Here is a 16,715-nt window from a genome sequence, read left to right as displayed (position 1 = left end):
TTATTTCCAACACGTGCCTACTAAAGGGTCATTAAATCGCTATGTTTAAGTGTCAATTTGTGAATGAAAATAATATTTACAGTAATAACTAACAGGCAAAAGTGTATCAATTACTTAAAAGCAATTTAAATAGTGAACGGGCTGTGTACATATGTTTTTCCACAAATTCCAAAAAACAATTTGAAAACAATAAACATTTATGTCTTCACACGAGACTCAAAATTAAAGATAATAATTACTTTGAGTAAAAACATTTCCTGCTTAAAAACTCACAGCTTAAGGCCGTATAATTTTGAAGTTGTAAATATGAAAAATTTATGTTTTCAAATCATTTAACTAAAATATTACAAAATGCCTAAGCATCAACAAATGACTTACGGCATTTGGAAAATATTAAAATTAAATGAAGCCATATTCATAAATAACTTATATACTGCCTAAAAATTGTTATTATTCCTAATTACTTTTAGGTAAAGATAAGCACATTTTAGCTTATAAACTAAGTTGTAAACAATAAATATAAATCCGTCTTTTTCCATAGATCAACAAAGGAAAGTTCCCTCAGCGGAAAATAAATATTTATTTGCATGAGCAACAGTCGCTACTCCAGATTAATTTATTCTCTGTGGAGGGGTAAGAACACAAAATTAGTGAAATGACTAATAACAGTAACTAGAATATGACAGGTTCTCAGAATCGCTAGCCACTGTGCACAAAATGCACTTGTGAAAAAATGCAAAGTCAAGTACCAAATTGCAACCGAACTCCCTCAAATAACATGAAGCCTTCCTCAATAAATTGAAGAAAAAAACTACAAATTGTCTAAATGACTGTCATTGTGGATTGTGGTTAAAACTCATACGAATGTGACTGGCAAAATGGCATCAAAGTAGCATCTCGAAATTGGACAGGGAATTGTATGATGGCGTTGGGTCGTGAGTTAGCCAAGGTCGTCTGGTGTTCTTGAGTTCTTGGCAAGTTCTTGAGTGGCTAAAATTGCACAATTAAGTGGTAAGTAACTATACTTGTTGTGGCAGCCAGGTTGGCCCATCTTAACCTGGCCCTAACCTTTGGGGCATGACCAAGGCAACTTGGCATTAACTTAAATTAAATGAAATTTCACTTCTGAGCCAACAACATACTTTGAAAGTGATGCGATGCCCGAACTAATTGCAGCTAATTGATATGCATACGCTGTCATCTGTTGCGAAAACACTGCTCAAATGACGCAGCTCCTCCGGTTACAAATTGGTCGAAACCCAGAGTTATATGCGTTTTCAAGTGCAAAGTGCGTGAAAAATCCGAATCAGTCCTCCAGGTGCCGGCGATCGCTTTAACCAAATATTTATGCAAATTTCAAATTTGCCGCAGGAAGAGCACAATGTCACGTCAACACACGACGCCTCAAATGTGCCATGAAAAATAATAACAAAATCAAACAAAAGCCTCATTACATATCCGCACCTATTTGTAGATACGAGTATACTCGTCCAAAATTATAGGTAAAGAAACTTATATTATGCCATTTAATTCATTTAAAAAAGTAATTACCAAAGAAAGATCTATATGGAAAAAGAAAACACTAAAACCATTGCTTAAAATTAAGGGTTAAGAATAACTACTTATATACTTCAAAGAGTTCTTGATACAATAAAACAAAAGATATGTTCCATACTATATAATATGAAAATTAAGAACTAAATTCTGTCATATAGAGTAATATATTATTTTTCAAAGATCAGAATATATACTCGTATATAAGAAGAATATTCTGTTCTATTCTTCTTATAATTTTTTTGTTCTGTGTAGATATAGAAACAAATCGGATAAGGAGAACAACCTAAATGGATCTCCAGGGCGACGCGGCATAGGACTTTGCAATACCGATCTCATTGTCACTTGTCACCGAGCGATCAGCGAAATCTGCATAATTATATGTTAATACTTTTTTTTCTCGTTTTTATTTGTTTTTTCGGAATACATTTCTTTCAGCCACACGCTTCTGCCAAATCTATTGGCCGAATGCCGTTGGCCGCTTTGCAATTCTCAGGCCGATTCATCGTTTGGCCAATTTATCAAACATTGCTTTTACGACTTCGAGGTGTTTGTCAGGCTGCGTACAACCCAAATCCATTAGGGTTTAGCACAAGATCATAAACCTGTACCCCTATTTTTAGACTATTCTTTCGGCCAAACAGACCCACGCCCATTCAACTGAATTCTCGTGGCTGGCACGTTTGGTTGTTGGGAGTTTTATTGGTGAATATTGTTGAATTTAATGAATAATTCTATTAATTTGATTAGCCTTGAATATTTGATGCAGGAGGTAGTAAAAATATTATTTTTTAATACTTAATTAAAGAAAACCGAAAAATCTTTACAGATGCAATCAATAGATAGAAGTTAAATCTTGTACTTATCCAATCATAAAATATAAGAAATTATCTATAGAATTTTTGTATAATAATCCATCAGCCTTGTCATTAAACAAAATATCCCTGAAGAAGTTTTTAACTGTTTTATAAAAACGTAAACAAATCTTTTGACTCATTAAGATTTGTTAACAGAAAAGAGATAAAAGTGAAAAACCCCAGGCAAAAGCATAAACAACTTGGGAAGTCCAAAGGGCATTGGCCATTCGATTGACAGAATTGAAGAATATGCCAAGCTAAACATTGATAAGCCATAAAACTGAAGTCAGAAATTAGCAAATTAATCACGTGCCCTTAACTTTTTCTGCCCGCCCACGCCCGAAATTTTTCGGTTTTCTATTTTGGCACAATAGCATTTCCGTACACTCCGGGCCACAGAATCTGGTTGGACCCTGGGGGGAAGTTGGCTTTTGGCTGGCTTAAAGAACTCGTCACCAAGTGCTCGGTTCTTTTCATTAACAAGTCGATCATGATCAGCATCGAGAAGGGGCCGAGAGCCTGCTTAGAATTCTGGAGGAGATCGCAAACCTGATTGGGGTTTTAAAATGCCTTTTGGCCTGTCCAGCAGATTTATATACATTTTTTGGGTTTCTATTCTTGAAAATTTTTTGCTAGTGTGTAAATGGATTTGCATAAATATGCATGTGCTTTCAAGCATAAGTTACCGACTTATATATATGTATCTTCCCGACCCAATAGAAGTCGCCATTTGGCCCTTATTTAATTTCGATCTTGAAGTGAAACCAGTCGGGCGACTCCATAAACCGGGGGCAGCTCATTTAACACCCATCTAGCCAGCGATATCAGTCAAGGCGAAAATAAATATAAATACTGCCTAGAGATATGCGTCATAAACTTAATCAAGAACTTTTTGTGACCGAGAGACAAGAGATGTCATGATTAAACAGACATCAAATTTGAAAATTAAGGAAATACGATTTAGGACTAGATCTGCAAATAGTTGAGAACGTGGCTTACAGAACCAAGCTAGTTGGTAAAATCTCTCAAATGCTAATAACAATTTATTTATCTAAAGATCAAGTTGCGGGAAATTGCTAGAGGTGGTCAGAACAAGTTTTTGGCCAACACGAGACCCAGGCCAAAAGCTGATCTCACAGGGTATAAATATAAACATTGGAATCCAAAAAGAATGAATTATACTCGCTTCCAGATTTCGATTTACATTTAACCTCGTGACCCTTGATTTCATATAGACAAGGTTATTGGTTCCCTATTACTTATATATTATTTATCAAATCTATTCTAAAGTCTTAAAATGATTTGAAAATCCCCCGCCTCATTACACATTACGTTACCGGTGGATTTTTGGCCAGACTTCCGCCTCGAACTCTTCCGCATAAATGTAACAGTAAACAAGTTGGGGACCGGACCTCCGAAGAGTTCGAACAGCCCCAAGAGACCCCAGCAATTAAAATATGTAAATGGAAACAAAGCCAAACAAAAAAGGCCAATGCTGCGCGAAAAAACGACGCCAACGAATAATCGACGCTAACCTCGCGTTTGGCTTTGCTGCAAATGAAGAGATGAAGTCGAGACCGCATTGGAGCTATGACGGCAAAGAAAGACACGGTAATACTTCGAATACCCTCTCTACAAGACTTTAGATTCGACGGGTTTATATACCTATTCTAGTGATTTTACGGAAATCTCTAGTAACTATAAAAAATCTTAGAAATTATATAATAACATTGGTTTTTTTCTAGATATTTACAAAATTCAAACTTTTTCAATCTATATATTTTCAAATATCTCGAAATTTCTATGGCATCTTAGGTCAATAAATCTAGTTTGGTTATCATTAACATTAACATTTATAATTACACAAAAACATATTTGATATATTTACAAGATTTAAAACTACTAAGCGTTTAAATTAATTTACTTCTGATATTTTATATACGAATTATAACAACTCTTATAAAGTAGACAAAAACTTAACGGAGTGCTTTTTGTGAATTATGGAAACTTTAGACTTCAAACAAATACATGCATATACTCAAACACACGTTAAATGTGGTGACTAAATTATTTAAAATATATTTATAATGATTATTCATTGGTCAAGTAGGTTTGGGTATACAACATTATTGAACAGTTTGAAAAATATATATTAAAAATGTTTAATTTGTAACCCTACAAAACGCCACATAAATATCATAACACCTTTCCGCAAAGAGCACTGAAAAAGTGAACCCCGAAATGGATTTGCTGTCTCAGTTTCATCTTCAGCTGGCTGATTAAACATCAGGAAATACAAAATGCTAAGCAGGCAAAAGCAAATTGTAACAGGGCCCAAACTCAAACGAGTTCTCAGGCCAAAGGCAAAAAGCTAATATTGAAGTCGAAACTGAAGCTATTGATAAGCGGCTAAAACTCGTTCGCATTTCGGCAGATTTTTTTTTTTTTTTGGGGAGCTTTTAAAGGTGAGGAGAAATAGAGGAGGGTTATAGCCAAATAGCCCCATTGACTGATTATTGTTATTAATTCGAATGCGGCGGTGTCTTGCTGGTTTTTTGCCATTTGCATTGACATTGACTTTGACCGAGAAATTATAAATCGAAGCCAATGTGACGCATACGTGCGATATCTGGTTGCGTTTATGCGGCAAGCTTATGCAAATGCAATAAAAATACTGCACTTTATGGCTTTCATTCGGTTATCATATTAGCATGCAGCAAAGTCTTGCATTTATATTTTGTGTCTGAAGAATATTTAACCAAAAAAAAAAAAGGATGGAAGTACTTGAGCTCGTAATTGTTACCTTGGACACACTAGCATGGTCACTGAACCACCGAGATACCTACTAACCCACCAACTAAGTAACCAACCCATCCACCCACCGCAGACATTCGACATTCAGTCTTTGGGTCAAAGCCAACGATCGTTCAAGTTCAAGCCCCAAAGAGATTAGAAAAAATTACTCAAGACTAGATCAAAAAACGACATTGACCGGCATGTCATGGCACTCCGGCACACCGGCACACAATCAAAAATAGAAAACTTTAGTGGCCATTAGTTTATTTGCAATTTTTAAAGCATGCCAAAGGGGCAAAAACTTCTGCTGTTCGATACGATCCGATCTTCGAGATCTTCGCATTTCGTTATTGTCTCTTCTATTTCCTGGTTGGATCTGCTTCGCTACCGACGACTTGGCACTATCATGAATTAATTGTTGCATATTATAGCGACAAGCATTGACCTCAATAGAGGGATTTGATAAACACTGCATACATGAAGCAGAACGCATAAATAGATGCGAATTTAAAGCTAATAACTTTTGCTTGGATTATTTCTCTAATGGGATTCATATATGCTCATTAAAAGCCGAACTCGGTACAAGACCAAAGTCAAGCTTCATCAAGTCATACATACATTATACATCATTTATATACAGATGTCACAGTATTAAGGAACCTAAAGGTTTATGATCACAAAGCTTGACTGTATAAACAAGTGTATTATGACCTGCTTGCACATTCATCTATTTATTCTTCTCTAAATACTTATGGATACAATTTTTTTAAATATGATGATTCAGCACCAAACGTAATTAATGATATATTCCATTTAGTTGTAGGTGGCAAGGTTCTGGTTCAATCTAAGCCAATCTATAAGTGTTTACCACAATAATAGAATTAAATTCTTCAAATTAAGTTTATTTAAAAGAAGCAGGTTTTGTACTCCCCCTCAAAGTATTTCATCTTGCTGTCGTGGATAGTCTAAGGTGATCCCGAATCTTCTTTAAATATTTTCTTTACATAAAAGTAATTAAATATATACAGTTAAGAATGCCACTTTACAGCACAATTTACAAAATTATTATATGAGTGAAGGCATTATTATAATAATATGATTAAGAAGTTTTAACAGCAGTAGAAATTTGTATTATCTTTTCCCGAATTTATTTCTAATGAGATCTGAATGAATACCTTTTGATCTATATACAATTTATTACAATCAAAAATAGCCTTGACCTTTATAACCTTGAAATTCAAATACTGGATAAATTTAAAATTAAAATCCGTTATTTTACGGTATTTTTGCAAACCTATAACGACTGTTTTAGTATATTAACATATGCAGCAGTGGGTGGTATATTCCAACGGCCAATCAGCGGTCACACTGAAGCACTGTTATCTCTTGGCATTGAATCCACTTTCTTCGGCAAAAACCCCATTGTTTATTGTTCCATTTACCGCCTTACACTCATCCCTCCTTCAGGGTTGACATGGAAACGAAGCGGATGACCGCCTGCATTTAGTGACCAGCCAGCGACGAGCGATGACCGTTTGGGGCATAGAAGCCATTACACTGAACTACGGCTCGTCGGCAAAGGAAAGTGGGGATTACCTACCGGGAAAAGGTGAAATACTGGTGATTCCCGAAGCGGGAGCAATGAATTCCGTGGAGCGCTATCGACAGGAGTGGCAGCAGCTGCTGGAAAATCTCGATGCCGAACCAGAAAGACTTCGGCAATCAGCATTTGCCGGGGACCTAAAGATGTCGAAATTTCGGAGCGTTCACTGGGCCCTTCTCTTGCGTGTCCTAACCTCGGAGCACCGGAGCTGGGTGAGTCAGCGTCTCCAGCAGAGAGTGAGGTATGACAAGTTCCGGGCTGATTACGTCCGGAATCCCCATCAACTTGCTGTAGACTGCAACGATGATCCGCTGTCCCAGTCCACGCAAAGCGTTTGGAATCAGTACTTCAGCGACCAGGAGCTCTTCGCCGTCATTCGCCAGGATGTGGTGCGCACCTTTCCGGGCGTAGACTTCTTTCGGAAGCCTCTGGTCCAGAACGCCATGGTCAACATACTTTTCTACTATGCAAGGGAGCACCCCTACATGTGCTACCGTCAGGGAATGCACGAGATCCTGGCGCCCATAATTTTCGTGGTTTACAGCGATCACCAATCGCTTCTGCATTTCAGCGAGCTGGCCAAGACGGATATCAATCCAACACTGCTTGACGTCCTTGATCCAGCTTATCTAGAGGCAGATACGTAGTATGTATTAAGTGTAATGTTTAACCTCCATATGTAAACATTTGCGTCGCTTACAGTTCTTTGTTCTCCCGCCTCATGGCCTCCGTAGAGTCGTACTATCGCGTCTCAAATCTGGTCTCCACACCCGGTGGCCATATCGAACAGCGAGCCGAGGTGCGTCGCAGTTTGTGGTTGCAGCAACCAGCCCTTATCGCTAACCATTCCTCTTTCAGAGCCCCGGGGATAATGAGAGGCCGGCAGAGGCGGAGGTTATCGGCCAGCTGAACTTCATACGGGACAAAATACTCGCCAAGCAGGACCAGCACTTGCATCACTATCTTCAAAAAATGGAAATTCCACTGCACATATTTGGCATGTAAGTGGATTATGGGCAAATAATGGGTATATGTATCAGAAAAAGTTAGTTTAATATTAAAATATTTTAAACCCTGTTTACTTATATGATAAAGTGATATTCTCTCTTATAAACTACAGCCGATGGCTACGACTTCTCTTTGGACGGGAGTTCATGCTATTGGACCTGTTGCTGCTGTGGGATGCCATCTTCGCGGACAGCGATCGATTCGACCTGCCGAACTACATTTTGGTGGCCATGCTGGTGCACATTCGTGATAAGTGTGAGTAATCCCATCTGGTGCTTCCCGCTCTGAACTTAGGCATAACGAATTCTGATTTCAGTGCTTCTAAGCGATTACACCACATCGTTGACGTATCTAATGCGCTATCCGGGCAATGTGGACGTTCATCTGGTGCTGCGACATGCCTTATTTATGCTTAACCCCAAGCAATTCGAGTATCCCTCGAACGCTTTCACTTGTGTTTCATTCACCGACAACAAGGAAATGCCTCCCCCTGTCAATCAACGCCCGCGCACTTTCTCTGACACCTCCGCTATGGCCACTGGTAGCAGTCAGATGGATCGGCAGATCACCTATATGCAGGAGCGCAATGCTGCTGATTCTTCGGCTCTGGCCAAACTACAAGATACCCATCGCGTGGCCATGGATGGATATTTAGAGAATGTGAGTGGAATCAAATAAAAATAATGAGTCTTCAGGATAGGCTTCAGTTAGTAAGCTCCATTTTATGTAAGCATTTTTATATAAGTACATAGTTTTGAAAGTTCTAATATTAGATAAAACTTTAGGTGACGTTTATATTTCTATCCAATTATAAAACAAAAATGTTGAAGGCTTTTAGCTCCATGTAAAATTTATAATTGTTCAGGAATATGGATGTCCGAATTTTGTTATTTTGTTTTAATTTTCCTAAAATATTAATGCCTATGAAAAAACAGTGACCAATATGTAAAAAAAAAATGGGCTATTCAATGACAATCTTCCTCTTTGCCTCCTTTAGAGTCCCGAGCTACTCCGACTGGAGCTGAAGAATGCCCAAACTGTTATCAAGATAGCGAGAAGCAAGTTGCAGAATTATCTGAGCACTGTACGGCATCACGTTGGAAAGCAAGCTAATGGGAACGAGGAGCTCAGTCGAACGCTCGACGGAATCGAGGAGCTGTGCAGCTTTCTCGATGTTAAGTTCATGTTCCCGCTACATGCCCGATCAGCTCCTATCGACCAGGCTTTGGAAGCCAATGAGCAGAAACAGCTGAACACAATTAGTATACCACCAAAGGCAACGCCTGTTTCCACTCCTGCTACTGCACCTGTTGCGCCCGCTGCAACCGGCAACTACCAGATGCCCGAGAATGCCTTTATGCACAGTTCTATGCGACGGCTCCTTGGAGAACTGCGAGAAATCGAGCTATCCACGATAACGAGCGACGAGAAGCCTGGCGCTGCGGTGCTCCAAAATGGATTGCCAGCTGCGGAGCCCCAACAGCGGCATCATAAAGAATTGAGTTGATCACAAGATCCACTCCTAACGACTGAACTTGAATTTAGACTTAAACAGAAAAGAACCACAAAGTGGCTAAATCGGGATATTTGAAGAATTAAACTAAATTAAATTAAAAGACAGAAATTAGATATATTTCGGACTTGGGTAAGTCTGTAAGTCTAGTAAGTCAAATTCTTGAACAAAAAAAAAAAACTATATTACTATACTGGTAGAGGAATGGTTCCAAACCGGACGTCTTCAAAACAAAATTCAAAGCTTCTGAAAGAAACAGGTTCTGGTCTTATGGGGTCAGAACAGAAAGTTTTCTATATAGCCATAAAAGAACACGTTTGTCCTTGTACCTCAACCGGATGGATTAATCTTAACTAGGTTTAATTACCTTGCTTGCAAGTATTCAACTTTAACATACAAAAATTATCTGAATTAGGCGAAGATAAATAATGACAATGACAAAAACTAATGCTAAGGATGATTCATACTTCTAAGGAGCTCTATGGCCTACGGTTGAGGCTCAATAATGACCGAAATGTTGTCATCTGACCACTGTTGCCGTTGGGAACAGGAACACCCCGTATTATTGGTGTCGATGTCAAACTCGGTTGTGGGTGAATTTGTGGCTGTTGTACTGGCGCCTTCGTAATCGTGATCGTCTTGGAACTGTTGTTGTTGTTTACCCGTATCTGTCGGAGCATGGCCAGAGAATTGCCATTGCTAACATCCACCTGAGGAGTGGTTGGTGAAACCAGGGAGCCACTTTGGTTGGGTTGGGCGATACCGTTGATACGCGCCTGTGTTGTTAGCTTATCAAGCGGTACACAACGCACGGCTTCATTATCGTAGCGGTTGGTAACTTGCATTTGAGACGAACTTAAGATCCGTCGTATGTTTTCTGGCAGATCTTTGGGGTTCCCGTTGATGGTTACTTGGGTAGCTGAAACAGAGCTAGCTGGCTTGTTTTTCATGGTTTCCACCTCGTTGTTATTGTTTTGCAGATTACTGTCATCGTCTTGTATGGTGATTACATTGGAATGCACAACTTCATCTGCAGAAGCAAGAGCCGGAGGAGTGGTATCTGAAGGAATTGTAACTGGGGGATTAGTAACAATGGGATTTGTAACTGAGGGAGTTACAACTGTTGGAGTTGTAACTTGAGCAGGCTGAGCTGGAGCAGCTACACCAGTAGCTGCAGAAGACGTTGTGGAAGAAGCTGCGACGGCAGCTGTGTCTGCAGTTGGCAAATTCCTTTGCATGGCTCGCACCTCCAAACCACACACGAGCTGCATGATTTTGGCTTTGCCTTCTGCGGCTAAGTCAGCCGGCAGAGCCTTCATGGTTGGGGCAATACTGTCAAAGAAGAGATCCATTATATGTCGAGGCTCCGGAGGACTGACTGGTGCCACAGCCACTGCTGCCGGCGCCTGCGCCAAGGACTCGTTGTGGGCGACCGCTTCCCGCTCTAGTGTTCGCAGGCGCGAGACAATATCGAAGGAGGAGCAAATCATATCTTTGGCCATGTCCATCTGAGAGCGCTCATCCTGGCGTTTGCCTATCGATTCGCGCAGGGCACGAATTATGCGACGAACCTCCATTGTGCGGCGGGATCTCTTTGCTGCTGGTTCTTCCATGCTGCCATCGGATCTGTAAAGATAAAAGAAGTATTAATTAAGAAATGGTAATTCATTTTAAGTAAAAGAGTAATTCTCACCTAGCACTCATTTCAGCGTCGCTCTCTTTCTCCAGGCCAGACTCATGTCTCTCCGCCTCGGCTGTGGATGTGTTGCTAACGGACGGTACATCAGCGGCTGGTGCGGTATTTGCTTTGTGCCGTTCTAGACTATCGGCGTGCTTACGCGAAGAGTCGTGTTGGCGTAAATAAAAGACCTTGATCGGCAGCCGTGTATCGCAAAAACGGCAGTGGCAGTGGTTCTCATCAGTAGCATCCGGTTCCAGCCAACTATACTTGGCCTGCAGCTCGGCCATGGCCGCCTTCTGTCGCGCCTCGCCACTGGCCAATGCCGAAGCCGTGGCCACAACGGTGGGGATTTCAGTTCCACTTGGCGATGTTTGCCCATTATTGCGCTTCCGATCGATTCGGAGACGAATATGCCGGGAAGTTCTCTGATGCTTAGAAGCCCACTTGGAGGACGGCAGGTAGAGAGACACCTCACATAGCTTACACCAGGCATAGTTCCCACGCTGCTCGCTCTTTTTGTACGATAGCCAAGGGAAGCGGCCCTTCCACACCATTACTTTGCCTTTCATGGTTGCCGGAACGGGCTTGAAAAGTTTGTTGGACGATCGTTCCGGTTTCCTTGACTCCAGAGTGCCCGAATCCGTATTGCTCTCCATATCCAAGTCATCCTCTTCTCCTTCTTCCTCGTCTTCGTTTTTCTGCTGATTATTTCTTGTCTTCTTAAGTTCGCCCTGGGTCTCTTTTGCTTGTTGTTCCTTGAACTGCTTCATAAGTCTTAAATGCGTGACACTTAACTCGTGCCGCGCCTTTGCCGCTTCGTTGTGGAAGCGTACGCGGCAAACTTTACAAATTTGGGTCTTGCGGTCCTTGGAGTTGCACAGCCACGGATAAAAACGCACTCCGGCTCGGACTTTGGCCTTTCTTGGTTCGATCTCCGATTTGACAGTGAATCTAAAATAGATTCATGATTATGATAAGTAATATTGCTTTAATGTAATGCATTAAAAAATTGCCTACCCTTTTCCAACATTTTGAGTCTCCGACCAATTGTCATCGTCATTATCTTCTTCACTCTCCGATCGTAGTTCTGATTGGGTTCGCTCACTAGCAGGCGCCTCCTCCCCTTCAACCACTTCCTGACAAGCCTCCTCGCCTACATCTACATACTCTCCCTCGCTGTTTCGGACGTTAGCCAATCGTTCTTTGCTGGCTGCTTTCGCGGCGGCCACTGCCGCTGTGTGCTTCTCGGAGTTCTCGTGATTCTTACGCTTGATTTCAGAGTTTCCATACATGAACCGCTTGCGGCAGATGTTACAGTATCCAATACTGGGGTCTTCTGGATCGGCTATCAACCAAGGATGCAAATCGGCGAACACGGCCCAAATACCACGAATATCTGGAGTACTAAAGCGCACAATTTAGTTCATTTCATTTAAAATAAATAAAGAAAAATTCCCAAATAAGTTTACTTATATCTTTCAGGGCAATACCTACTTCTTTTCGGTGGCTGTCAAAAGCTTATTGCTATGTGGTTTACCCTTGCAGTGCCGTAGATAGCTGGTAATGGACATCACGTAGTCACAGAGCGTACACCTGCACTGCTGCGGGTTGGTATCGGGGATCAGTTCGCACCACTTGCTGGGATCGTCATCCCCGTTAATGTTGCCGTTCATCATCACCACAGTCGTGTCCTGCGCATCCTCCGTTTCTGCCTCTAGTTCAGATTCCTTCTCCTGCTCGGCCTCGTCCTCGGCAATGGTTGTCTCGCTCATGCTCTTGCTCCTCTTACGCTTCCGACTCAACTTATCAGATTCAGCATTGCGCAGCGCCTCCAAGTGACCCTTAGTGGTCTCGTGGCGCTTGCGCAGATATACAAACTCCACGTTCATGCGCACATTGCAGACGCGACATCTCCCAATGCTACCGGTGGTATCGCAGCGTTCCAGCCAAGGATGCCAACGAAGCCAGCGTATCCAGTTGAAGTTGTTAAAGGCCTCCGTCTCGGATAATCGCTTTTGCTTCGTGGCAACTATATAGCTCTTGGTGCCAAACTCGTGCTTCACCTCATTGTCACTGGTTCTGGAAAAACAAGATTCTGATCAGTAAATGATTTTATTTTTCTGCAACGAGGAACCTGTTTATCCAAATTAACCAAGACTTGGCGAATTTAACAGAAAGTCCATAGAAATGAAGATAATAATAAGACTTTCATACTGCACTTTCTTTTTCTAAAATATTGGGACACGTGGAGTATTTAAATCTGGATTTGGGTAGGTATGTATGTATACTTCATTGCACTTACATTTCGAAATATGTTTGTAGCTCGAACTAAATATAATATATACATATATACAACTTCGAGTACGTCATTTACGGACGGTTTTTGTAATAAAATTTACATTTTTTGATACGAAGAAAAGGGGGTATTTACATGGATTTTAAAGTGCATAGCTTGTACTTTCGCTACATACATATGCAAATGCACATTAACAAGACTAGAAATTCGTCGGTTATCGCTTTTATATTAAAATTTACCATGGACTTGGGTAAATAGACTAGAAATGAGGTAGAATGGGAATGATTTCTGTTTCTTCTATTTAGAACATACAAGGGAATTAGATATGGTACAAAAAGAAGCCTTGTTTTATTAACAGAGATTTTATGCAGGGTTCCTTCCTGGGTCTTGTTAAATGTTTAAGGGCTGATACTCACGCTCCCCGAGTCTGTTCTTCGCTTCTCTTGAAGGCAAGGTAGTTGCACTCGCGTTCCTGGTGATACAGCGACATGTTGTGCTGCTGGATGTGCCTGGCTCGGTTGTTCACGTTTATGTTAAGGTTGCAATAGAGGCAGAAGGCGTAGGTGCCATCGGAGGCATCGTGTAGGATCCAGGGCCATCGCTTCATCCAGATGAGCCATCGTTGGGCGCGGGGCATCTTGCGGCGCATGTCACCATTAGCGCCAGTGCTGCTGTCGTCATCGTCATCGTCTGGGCTGTCTCCCCCATCGATCCTTTCCAACAGACCCATCGGATCATGGTACGAATTGCTGCTCTCAGCATCGCTTGAGGGTTCTGTTTTGGTAGACATGGTGTCCGGCTCTCGTTCCGGATCTCCAAGCAGCGGATCCTCGTTGGTTGGTTTGTCATCTGGATTATTGAGAGCTGACTGAAGTTCCACCACGAGTGGGGCATGGTCGTCGTCTAAGATATCCTCGATGGCTGTGTCATCTGGCAGAGGCTGCTCATCTTCCACGTCCATTGGCGTTTCAGTATCGTCGTCGTCGTCTACTAGGATGACCATGGGGACTTCCGTTTCCTCCACGGGAACTTCCTCCACCGTCGCTCCACCTTCGACATCCATTATTTTCAGCTCGTGCGTTGCCGACGCCAATGGTTCGGAATTCGCAGACGCCATTTTGAGACCGGCGTCGTTTGAACCTTCGAAATTTTTCTCCTGTATGCTATTTTCCTGTTCCATCGCTGGGTGCTCCAGATCGCTGGTTGTCCAGGCTGTTTGTTGATTTTCTTGCCCGCCGTTGGCAATCACAGCATACGAAAAATAAACTTAAGTAAATAACGAAAATTGCAAGCAATAACTCGGATTTGCAGTCAAGACTGACCAGTATGACCGTATTGTTGCATTAAACCGGCGCGTTACGGATCATATTTAGTATATGGTGCAGAAAGAAAATACCAAACGACATAAATGACGTGGCTGGACTGGCCGCATCAGGGAATAAATAATAGACAGATTTTAATATTAATGATAAAGCTAATCCTAAGCTATAATCGGCATGTCATTAAAAGTGGTTACAAATTTTGAAACAAAATAACAAACCTTTCTTAATTTCCATAATTTACATTTAAAAATATATATACAAATATAATATAACATATTAAATGGTTTCCTTTTGTAAAAAATATGAGAATGACAACTCTGAATGCAAACGGAGAATATTCTTTTTGTGGTATTCGTGGAGCCAGTGCAGAACGGTCATACAACACTTAATTTTGTTTATAACTTGGAAAATGGCTGAGCAAATGTCAAACCTTAAGTTAACTCAAGAAAAACTGTGAGTAAATCGAAGAACCAGATCAGGGACTATTTTCAATTGACTATATTCCATCTCAGAGATGCCCTACGCTCGGAGTACAGGCCACGTCGCCCGTGCGCCCTGCTGAAATATCCGCGACCTAAGACTAAGCCGGAATATCAGGCGATATATCCATGGTTGCTCCCAGATGAAACCGATCCGCACTTTGTATTCTGTGCGGTGTGTGAGTGTAGACTCAGCTGCAAGAGATCGGATCTGGGAAAGCACGAGGGCAGCATTAAGCATTCAGAAAATGCCCAAAGAAAATCATTGCCAGCCAAGGCAAATCAAACAGAAGCAGAGAGTTCCGCCTCCAGCGCTATAAAGTGGGACTACAACGAGGACGAGGAGGGTATGCTACCTTACGGAACAGATAATCCAGACGATGAGACTGAGGAGGAGGATGGTGAGCTGGACGAAACTGAGGCGGATTGCGAAGAGGAGGATGATCAAGCCCAAGAACTAGAGGCCCAAAGCGATCTCGAAATGGAGCCAGCCGCCAAGATGCAGCGTCGCACCTCAGAGACCGATTCACAGCATTCCGGCATGCTGGACTACCTGCCACTCCATGTCACCATCAACGAATTGCCATCGAGTGCTCCATCTAATCTTACCTCAATCTATCCTACTTCTTCTACACCAGTAACTCCAGCACCACCCTGCAGGATCACTATTAAGAAAGTGCCTCCGCCTAGCACTCCTCCCAGTGGTGTTTATCAGGCCCAGGAAATCAGTTCCAAGGCAACTATAACCCCAATACACACCACGTCCTCCTTTGCCTCCCGTCAGCTGCATTTCTATCAGCAGCAGCAGGTGTCTCCTGTTACTCCACCGCGCGATCCCTTGGAGCTCTTCTTTGACAGCATTTGCGCTAGCGTCAAGGGTCTGCCGCCCAAATTGGCCACCGAGGGCAAGATTCGCGTGATGCAACTCATCGGGGAGCTAGAGCTGCGTGCCCTGGAAGAATCTTCTCACTCCGTCTTACTTCAAGATCTCGATCTCTCCGGCAGCTCCACAACTGTGTCAACCGAAGCGCCTGGCAGTGGTCAGCAGAATGCAACAGTGGCTTCCACCACCAAATAAACCGGGAAGTGGTTCCTTCTAAGCTCAAGCTGGCAAATTAGAATATCAAGTGTTTTAATTTTTAATTTTGTTAAATGATTTTAATTAATAAAGCTTTTTATTAGTTATTGTAGTTCTTTAATTTAAAGTCATAATAGCAAAATGTTAAAAACTAAACGGATATTTAAATTATTTTTTTAATTTATGTTATTATGTTATTCCTTAAATTATAATTAGATCTAATTCTTGTGTGGATCATACAAAAAAGGACCTTTTTGCTTTACTTTAAAGAAATATAAAAGATATATGTTTACTTGAGTTAATTATTTATTTTTAAGTAATTTAAGTCGTATTTAAGCGGGCCTATTAAAATATTTGTAGTGTTGCTTAAATATCTGACTGTAGTTTTAGTGACAGAAACTATAAAAATTCTTTTGCTATAAGTGTTGATAAATGCTTTTAATTAGAGGATGATTTGATTTCGATTAATCAATGGAAACCATTTCTTGATTGATGGCGGCAGTAGTTTTAAGACAAAGTGGTCTACTT

At 41.3% G+C, this 16,715-nt stretch overlaps 3 protein-coding genes across 3 annotated transcripts; 2 read left to right on the top strand and 1 right to left on the bottom strand.

Annotated features, from left to right (window-relative positions):
• Positions 1-6,563: 6,563 nt before the first annotated feature.
• LOC108116945 (TBC1 domain family member 5) lies at positions 6,564-9,434 on the top strand. Its single transcript, XM_017229093.2, has 6 exons — positions 6,564-7,456; positions 7,513-7,609; positions 7,669-7,811; positions 7,931-8,073; positions 8,135-8,478; positions 8,816-9,434. Exons 1-6 carry the CDS (start codon positions 6,735-6,737, stop codon positions 9,323-9,325), a joined length of 1,959 nt encoding a protein of 652 aa, XP_017084582.2. The 5' UTR covers positions 6,564-6,734; the 3' UTR covers positions 9,326-9,434.
• Positions 9,435-9,674: 240 nt separating this feature from the next.
• Positions 9,675-14,656, bottom strand: LOC108116944 (protein suppressor of variegation 3-7). The gene is made up of 5 exons (XM_017229092.2): positions 13,725-14,656; positions 12,507-13,091; positions 12,030-12,416; positions 11,025-11,963; positions 9,675-10,957 (listed from the first exon to the last, which is right to left on the bottom strand). Exons 1-5 carry the CDS (start codon positions 14,486-14,488, stop codon positions 9,811-9,813), a joined length of 3,822 nt encoding a protein of 1,273 aa, XP_017084581.2. The 5' UTR covers positions 14,489-14,656; the 3' UTR covers positions 9,675-9,810.
• A 316-nt stretch (positions 14,657-14,972) lies between these two features.
• On the top strand, positions 14,973-16,299 carry LOC108116817 (protein suppressor of variegation 3-7). Its single transcript, XM_017228866.2, has 2 exons — positions 14,973-15,083; positions 15,143-16,299. Exons 1-2 carry the CDS (start codon positions 15,040-15,042, stop codon positions 16,185-16,187), a joined length of 1,089 nt encoding a protein of 362 aa, XP_017084355.1. The 5' UTR covers positions 14,973-15,039; the 3' UTR covers positions 16,188-16,299.
• The last annotated feature ends 416 nt before the right edge of the window (positions 16,300-16,715 follow it).

The sequence above is a fragment of the Drosophila eugracilis genome, unplaced genomic scaffold, assembly GCF_018153835.1.
Source record: "Drosophila eugracilis isolate 14026-0451.02 unplaced genomic scaffold, ASM1815383v1 contig_415, whole genome shotgun sequence".
Taxonomy (NCBI): domain Eukaryota; kingdom Metazoa; phylum Arthropoda; class Insecta; order Diptera; family Drosophilidae; genus Drosophila; species Drosophila eugracilis.
Note: the sequence above shows the minus strand (reverse complement) of the source record. Positions and strands in the feature narration are given on the sequence as shown.

Coding starts and splice junctions, on each gene's coding strand:
- LOC108116944 (XM_017229092.2), bottom strand. CDS start 14,488: ATGGAACAGGAAAATAGCATACAGGAGAAAAATTTCGAAGGTTCAAAC. Junction 13,092..13,724: donor GAAGAACAGACTCGGGGAGC/GTGAGTATCAGC, acceptor TTGTTTTTCCAG/AACCAGTGACAATGAGGTGA. Junction 10,958..11,024: donor GACGCTGAAATGAGTGCTAG/GTGAGAATTACT, acceptor TTATCTTTACAG/ATCCGATGGCAGCATGGAAG.
- LOC108116817 (XM_017228866.2), top strand. CDS start 15,040: ATGGCTGAGCAAATGTCAAACCTTAAGTTAACTCAAGAAAAACT. Junction 15,084..15,142: donor AAGTTAACTCAAGAAAAACT/GTGAGTAAATCG, acceptor ATTCCATCTCAG/AGATGCCCTACGCTCGGAGT.
- LOC108116945 (XM_017229093.2), top strand. CDS start 6,735: ATGACCGTTTGGGGCATAGAAGCCATTACACTGAACTACGGCTCGTCG. Junction 7,610..7,668: donor ATATCGAACAGCGAGCCGAG/GTGCGTCGCAGT, acceptor TTCCTCTTTCAG/AGCCCCGGGGATAATGAGAG. Junction 8,074..8,134: donor GGTGCACATTCGTGATAAGT/GTGAGTAATCCC, acceptor TTCTGATTTCAG/TGCTTCTAAGCGATTACACC.